The following is an 8,357-nucleotide window of genomic DNA, read 5'->3' on the forward strand; positions in this document are numbered from 1 at the left end:
AGCATGCTAATGCAGCAGCATTCACAGAAGACCATCAGTAAGATCACTAGAGTCTGTCTACACAGTAGACTACTATGGAGGCACTGAAGAGAGAGTAGCTCCCTGCATAGAACTGGAGAGAAGACCTCAGTATACTAAGTTATTAAAAATAAAAAAAGCAGGTCTGGGCATGGTGGCGAATACCTTCACTCCCAGCCCCACCCCCCAGAGACACAGGCAGGCAGATCTCTGTGAGTTTGAGGCCAGCCAGGTCTGCAGAGCAGAGTTCCAGGACAATCAGGATTACACAGAGACCCTGTCTCAAAACCAAGCAAACACATAAACAAGCAAGCAAACAGCCAAGCAATAAGTCAATAAACTGCATTATCATTTTAGAGGCTAACGCTTCCCAAGACTATGCATCCAATTTCACATGTTTGCCAACAAGCAAAGGTGAATGCTTGTACTCCCAGCTACTAAAGAGGCTCAGCAGTTAAGAGCATTTGCTGCTCTTGCAGAGGACCTGAGTTTGATTCTTAGCACTCACATGATAGCTCCCAACCATTCCTAACTACAGTTCCAGGTCTGATGGCTCTCTTCTGCCCTCCAAAAGCACAATGCATGCATGTGGTACATATTGACACATGCAGGCAAACACTCAGAATCATAAAATAATTTTTTTTTTTTTTTTTTGGCTAGGCATGATGGTAGGCAGGTGGATCTCTGAGTTCAAGCCCAGTCTTGTGTACATGGTGAGACCCTATCTTTAAAAACAAAACGGGGGGGCTGGAGAGATGGCTCAGAGGTTAAGAGCACTGCTTGTTCTTCCAAAGGTTCAATTCCCAGCAACCACATGGTGGCTCACAACCACCTGTAATGAGATCTGGCGCCCTCTTCTGGCTTGCAGGGATATGTGCATACAGAACACTGTATACATAATAAATAAATAAATCTTTAAAAAAAAAAAACAACAAAAGGTGCTGGAGAGATGGCTCAATGGTTGAGAGCACTGGCTGCTCTTCCAGAGGACCTGGGTTCAATTCCCAGCACCCACATGACAACTCACTACTGTCTGTAACTTCGGCTCCAGGAGTTCTAACACCTTCACACAGACACACATGCAGGCAAAACACGAATGCATGCAAAATAAATAATTCAAAAAAGCAAAACAAACAAAAAGAACCCCTAAGAGGAGAAAGAATGCAACAAGAACATGTTTTGTTTGTTGCCCACATAAGACAGTTGACAGATAAAAACTGTCCTTTAACTGGAGTCAATCTGTCATGGTAATAGCTTCTTCATCAACTCCTTTTCTTTTTGAGCTGTGTGTACAGAACTGCCCCTCTAGGCAGCCTGCTAACCAGACTTCCTTCACAGACATGAAAGGTCTCCAACAAAGCCAAGAAACAAGGAATGGCTGTGAGTAGAAATGCCTCCTTCTGTTTTATTCCAACATTTCCTGATGAATTTTAAGAAGCCAAGGCACATGCCAGTGACCCAGCACTTAGGAGGCTGAAGCTGGAGGAGGAAAAGTTTGAAGACCAACTGAACTACATACTGAGACCACGTCTCAAAAGGATTTGGAAAGTTTTTCTACTAAAATATCATTGTTTCTGAATGGCAGGATTAAAAATTATTTCTCTTTAAGCTGAGCAAACAGACTGATTAAGGAAAACTGGAAATATAAAGTTAAGGGAAAAGTGCGTAGTGTAGGACCACAATTTACTTTAATGGAAAAACAAACCAGTGCATGTGCACCCCAGCGATTTGTACGCGCAGCCACAGAAGGGAGGAGGCCTGTCTACACACAACAGTGGAGTCTCTGGAAGACCGGGGACAGAGCAAACACTGTCTGCAAGTCTTTCCTTCAGTCATGGAGAGATTGGTTGCAATGATCATAAATTCCTTTTTGTTTATTTTGTAGTGCTAAGGATTGAACCCAAGGCCTCACACATGCTAGGCAAGCACCCTAACCTAAGATATTCCCAATCACAAATGGTTTATTAATAGGGGGAAAAAAAGAAGTCACAAAGATGTTCCCGAAGCACCTCCACAGTGGTGACTTAGGAGGCAGGAACTCACGGGAAGATACTGGACCACAGTTCCGTTCTGCTTTCCTGCCGCCAGCTGCTTTCCTTTGGGGCTCCAGCACACTGAGAAGACAATGCTGCCAATGAAAACCAGTGAAGAGAAGCAAACCCAAGATCTAGAGCACTACATAACCACCCCAGAGCCCATCCCCAGGACAACCATCTCACACCACAGGCAACTGCAGCTGACCACCAGGCCATCAACTGAAAGCTAAGAATGCTTGCCAGTAGAATTTTGCAAGACAAGGAGAATGAAGGTGTTTAAAGGACCAAGAAAGCACTCTGTTGTTTCTATTTGTTATTTCTAGTGCTTTTCATAGGTACAAATGACTTTTAGATGGCCACTCCTTAGACTCACAAACAATATTCTCAGAAATCTAGTTTTCAATGTGCTGTGCTTGAGTTTTCTTTCTCTCAATAGCCTAAGCACACTCAAATTAATTCATGTATGCTGTTTGGCTTCAAGACCATTAACTATAGAAATAAAGAATATTCTCAATTTCTACCCCCTACCCCTACCCCTCCCCAGCAATCCACACAAGCCAAGAAAGCCATCCACTTTTACTCCCAGGAATTACTTTTTAAGTAGCTTGCTGTTCCTGTACTTTAGGGTAGGACGCCTTTATTACCCACCACATGTAACTGCTGCCGAGGGAGGAAGAGTGGCACACACTTTCACCACCTCTGTAACTTGCAGGACAGCAATACTGCCATCAGCCAGACAAACTGCCACCATGGAAGGGATAGTGGGGTTCCACTTCATATCAGTCACCATCCCATCTGCATCCTTTGAAAGCTTGTGATAGGTAAATGGACGTTTCAGTGGTTTAGCCTGTTAAAATAAGGGCACAAATGCAAAATAAATTAACAAACACAAAGGCACTTAGGATTCAGAGGAAATGACTGAATATGCATTCTTTCTTAAATCAAACTCTACATTTCTTCAGATCTATTTGTTACAAACAATTCAACAGAACTTAGAAACAGCCATCAATCACTCCACTCCACTCCGAGGGATGGCTGGTAGGGAGGAGTCTTGGATTTGCTTAATGACCTTGGCTAGGCTTTTTGACTCTTTCTTTGGCTTTGGTGGGGGGTGAGTTTTATTTGTTCTGTTTTTTGAGACAGGTTCTATAGCCTGGCCTAGTCTCCAACTCACTACCTGTCTACTTTAGTTCAGGGACTACAGGTGTGTGCTAGCGTGCTTGGCCGGTGTCAAATTCTTTGAAATCTGTCTATCTGTAAAATGAAGACACTGTACCTACTATAGGAAGCATGAAAAAAGACAAGCCATACAAAAACACCGAATCCCAAACACACAGCTAGTGTTCTACACTACTACTGAATAACCTACCTGGGTGGGAAGAACCCTGCATCAGGAAAGCCTAGATCAAACAACACAGATACCTGACCTTCACCATTAGCTCCTTGGTCTGTCACAGAGCATATCTCTAAGCCTCCTCAAGTGGTAGTCTTGTGTGTAAATGAGAAATGTTAACTTAGTACAGGACATATCATAAAACAATTTGGTAAAATATGTTTCTGTCTCAAAGACTTACGAGTCCATATTTAAGGAATATTTTTATAATCTATATTTTAATCCAGAAAGACTTCACATGTCAACCTGACATGCATCTGTTAGGTCCAAAGGAAACTACTCCAATTGCCCAAACTCCAAAAAGCAGACCAGATATTCAGAAATAGGCTCAACTAAGACTATAGGAGGATTTCTAGTGGTTAGATAAAAGTCAGCATTCCTTATGAAATTATGAAACTGGTTTCCATCTACCAAAAGGAATCGTTTCCCTCCCCTCTGAAGAGACACAGGCTATCTGTGGTGCCTATTAGCATTTCAGAGCTGCACTGGCCTCCAAGTTCCTTCAGTGGCCTAAGTACCTGCTACACATTTCAGAGTCCATGCTAGCATCTAACCTCTTTCCCCATCCTGAACTTCCAGATCACAGACTTCCCTCCACTAACAACCCCGAGCTCCCCTCCTCCTTATAACCCTCAGTTCTCAGTATGCTGTCCCCTTCTGCTCACTTGGTTGTCGCTGTCCTCCATCCCCTGCTGTTCCCCTCTTGAAGACAGCCCTGGCCACGTCCTGTTTGCAGGCCATGTTCAGTCTACTTCTTTCTCTCTCTGCTCAGGACTCTTCCAAATGCCTCTTGGCTGTTCACACTCTTATATCTACAATAAAAACCTTCCCCTTACCCATACCATGGAACAGCCCTATCATCAGTTTATTCAGCTTCCAAGTTAGATGTCTATGAGGAAATCTCTTTGTTCCCATGTTGAAAATACAGTTTACAGTAGCTTACCTCATTTGAAAATGTACGAACGTCAAAAAAAGCTATAATGGAGCCATATTCACTGGACACCATGCACGCAGAGAGTGTGAGGTTGTCACAGCTCAATGCCAGGTGATGTACTGGGAATTTCAGAGAGACATTCAAGCCTTGGACTGTCTCAACTATGAAAACAGAAAAGACAAAGCAGAAAACAGCATGTTCTAGGCACACAGCCATAATCCTTTATCCAAGTCAATATGAAACATTTTGTCATCTATATAAACGTATACCCTTGGATCCTTAGTTATAAGAACTAATTTTAACTTTCCTGCTAACTGGTTTTCCCTCCCTCCCTCCCTCTTTCTCTTCTCTTCCCTTCCCCTCCCCTCCCCTCCCCTTCTCTCTCTCTCTTTCTTTCTTTTCACGACAGAGTTCCTCTGTGTAGCCCTGGCTGTCCTGGAACTCACTCTGTAGACCAGGCAGGCCTCAAACTCACAGAGATCTCCTGCCTTTGACTATGGGGGTGGGGATGGGATTAAAGGCATGGGTCACTAGTGCTCGACTTAACTTTCCTATAAGGAGGTAGTGATGCATTAAAAATCCCAAGACTCTTCCTATTGCCCTTGCTGAAAATGCTTTTGCTACAGTGCCCCAAGTACACATTCCCATCTGTTGGATTGGCTCTATCATGCCTTCTCCTAGACAGCCAGAGTCCAAGTTCAACTGAGTAAAAGAAAAGCATGGCACAATAGTAAGTTCTCCTTCCCCTGATCTTGGAGGAACAGCTCACAGAAGCAGAAGCACAGAGGCTGAAGAGAAAACTCAGAAAGGCTTTTAGCACCCTACTCTGTGAGGCAATCTTATGCCCAAAAGCAGTTTTAATTTTCACATTAAAGTTGTGCCTCAGGAAGGCACTACATCAATTAGCATGTCACCACAGCCCCATCTCTGCTATGCTATGTAAACCAAAGCGCTTACCAATTTTATTGGGATCATCTCCGGGTTTGTTTTGGATAAGGAGGCTTTTAGTAGGAAAAACATACAAGCCATTGGCGCCACCAGCAAAGAGCAAACCATACTTATTGGATATGGCAAGCACACTCGAGCGCTCCTTGGGCAACTCTTCCGGAGAATCAAAGATCCTCACTTTCTTCAATGCTCTAAACTGAAAGTCCTGTTTCGGAGGATGAAACAAGATCAATTTTCAGAAAGGAAGAAATTAAATCATGTTCACTATTATAGTCCATAAACACCATTTCAGTATAACAAAAATACACTTATTGCCCTGAGGCCAACAATTTTCTGGTTTTTTTGGTGGTGCATGGCATAATACTGAGTAACTTTTGTGGAATAAAATACAGAGGGCTGGAGAGAGGGTTCAGTGGTTAAGAACACTGGCTGCTCTTCCAGAAGATCTGGGTTCAATTCCCAGCACCCACATAGCAGTTCACATCTGTCTGTAACTCCAGTTCCTGGGGATCTGACAGCCTCACACTTTGTTAATCTGTCATCACTTTGTTAAACTGCATCTGTGTTCTCCTACCCAGCTAAACCTATCTTTGGGTCAGGGTTTTAGTAAAAAGAATGTGACAGCTACAAGAGAAAATTCATTACCATAAGCCTTATGGTATGCCTCATAAAGGGTGTGGAGCACAACCACACATACTAATTCCCTTGTAGTCCATGTTTAATGTATATTTACTCAAAGGGAGACTGAAATATTCTTAATCCTAGCTGAATACAGTGGGCAAAGGTTCACACAACTCTCCCCATGGGACCACGCAATGAGTTCAAAAAGGAATAAATCTATCTTCTCTGTGATTATCATCCTAATAGTCATGACGATATTATTGGGTCTTGAGGGCCTTTGTGTGGAGGGCCAGTGTAATGAAGCAGCACAGAAAAGCTCTCCTTTCTGGTACTGACAGTAACTCAAACACTGCTATCCACCCTGAGGTTCTAAGGCCTCTCAACCCAGCACATCTGAGGAACATGACACATACCCATTGGGGGCTCAGCACAGGCACTGATGCTCAAGAAAGAGCCACGATTTCTAAGCATGGTATGGACCACTCTCCCATATATGCATTTTAGTGATTCACTGTTCACATAAATGTCTAACACCTTCCTGCAATTCACTCATTACCAGCTGTCTACGGTTCTCTGTGTTTTCATTCAGCCAGATTATGCAAGTCAACTATTAACACGGTATCCAGAAGTATGTGTGGAGGAGGCGGCATCCCCCTTATCATTACAGCCACTTGCCTTCCCTTTAGTTTTCCAACTTCAAGCTGATTTCTTGTGCCAAAGTGTCTTTCTAATCTAATTAACTAGGGGTTTTGGAAGGCAGAAAGTGTTTCTTGGTTTCACCTTGGATAGTCTAGACCACCTCCAAGGATCGGTATAGAGAGAGCTAAGAAGTGAGGGTCTACGCCAACTGTGGTGATGCGCACCAATAATCCCAGCATTTAGGAGGTGGAAGCAGGGGGATCAAGAGTCCAAGACCAGCCTCCAGTAAACAGAGTTAGAAGCCAGCTTGGACTACAAGATACCCTGCCTAAAAATAAGACTTAATGCTTTGGCCACGTGACTTGGGAGAATTTACTTTCAGACCTTCAATTTCCTCTCTTTATGAGCTAGTTGTAGGGGCTAGAGTGACCTCGCACACAATAGACAAAAAGTCGTGGTTACTCCTACGGCGACCAACACATGAGAGTAGCTGGGGTAACCTAAGAGGCGTGGCCAAGCCCCGCCAAGGACAGGTGACCCGCACTTGGAGAGAACTTACGCCCGCGACACGCACGGGACTGCGGACGCTCTGGGAGGCGAGCGCTCTGAACCCGGCAAACTGGTCGAGCAGCTGCCGGAGCGGGGGGCGCTCCAGGGCAACTCCAGGACTACCGCAGGCAGGGAGGCCCCGGCCAATCTCTAACCTTCATCTCCCGCTCAGGGACTATAGCATCCATATCGTCTCCCATCGTGCCGCCTTCAGGGTATCCAGGTAGCTGCCGCTGCCGCTCCCGGCCTTCCCAACAGAGCCCAGGCCGCTCGGGCCCCAACTTCCTTCCCTTAGCGGCAGAGGCGCGCGGGAGACGCGCGCTTCCGGCGCGCATGGCTGACGTCAACCACGCTGGTTTGCGGGGTGGTCGATTCAGCCGCGGACTCATCAGAAGTCGCGCGCTTGCCAGTCCACCCGGCCCCATTGGCCAGTTCCGGGCAGGGGGCGTGGCCGTGAGGCGCGCGCCGGCGCCCTCCCCCTTCTAGAGGCCCGCGCACACGCCGGTCTTCTGTAGGTTTCTTTCGTTGAGCGGCGCACGTTTTGTCATTCAAAGACTGGAAAATTACCCACAGCCATAACTCTTCCGTGTCGCCTTTAACCTTCAAGGTGGTTTCTAGCCACCTAGGGGCTTAGTAACTTTTCATCGAAACCCAATTATGGCGATGCGTGCCTGTCATCTCTGCTCTTTTGAACTGATCAAGAACTCAAGGTCATCCTCGGCTACATAGCAATCTTTAGCTGTCCAGGGTTACATGAGACCCTGTCTGAAAAAAAAAAATGAGTTGTGTAATGAAATAAGGGATTTCCACACAAAGCAATTAAATTATTCCTCTCAGCCAGGAATGGTTCAGATCTAGATGTGCTAACTGATGTTGAAGATGTGCTAACTGCAATAATAAATGCAGAGGTTCCTGACTGGGTGCTGGTGTGTCAGCTCCAGAAGACACATTCTGTCATGTCACGTCTGTGTGCTCCAAGCCTCTTTTTGTAATGGTAAAGGTGGCAGGGCATGGTAGCACGGGCCTTTAATCCCAGCACAGGCAGAGGCAGGCAGATCTCTGAGTTTGAGGCCAGCCTGGTCCACAAAGCAAGTTGCAGCACAGCCAGGGAGGGCTGTTATGAAGAGAAACGGTCTCAAAAACAAAACAACAACAACAAACCACGTAGAAGCGAGTCTTCATGTAGTCAGATGAAGTCAACTGTCTGCGACACACTCAT

General features: G+C 45.3%; 1 protein-coding gene across 3 annotated transcripts in view; it reads right to left on the reverse strand.

Annotated features, from left to right (window-relative positions):
* The window catches only part of Nup214 (nucleoporin 214), an 87,411-nt gene extending 79,959 nt beyond the window's left edge, over positions 1 to 7,452 (reverse strand). For all 3 annotated transcript variants that reach the window (XM_052722603.1, XM_052722602.1, XM_052722601.1), the window contains exons 1-5: positions 7,294 to 7,452; positions 5,339 to 5,534; positions 4,391 to 4,542; positions 2,703 to 2,901; positions 2,062 to 2,132 (exon numbers count right to left, since the gene is read on the reverse strand). In XM_052722603.1, the coding sequence (XP_052578563.1) occupies positions 2,062 to 2,132; positions 2,703 to 2,901; positions 4,391 to 4,542; positions 5,339 to 5,534; positions 7,294 to 7,338 (663 nt within the window). In that variant the 5' untranslated portion in view covers positions 7,339 to 7,452. The remainder of the gene's footprint in view (positions 1 to 2,061; positions 2,133 to 2,702; positions 2,902 to 4,390; positions 4,543 to 5,338; positions 5,535 to 7,293) is intronic.
* Positions 7,453 to 8,357: the final 905 nt, after the last annotated feature.

Source organism: Peromyscus californicus, unplaced genomic scaffold (genome assembly GCF_007827085.1).
Source record: "Peromyscus californicus insignis strain IS unplaced genomic scaffold, ASM782708v3 Scaffold_7__1_contigs__length_154581171, whole genome shotgun sequence".
NCBI lineage: Eukaryota > Metazoa > Chordata > Mammalia > Rodentia > Cricetidae > Peromyscus > Peromyscus californicus.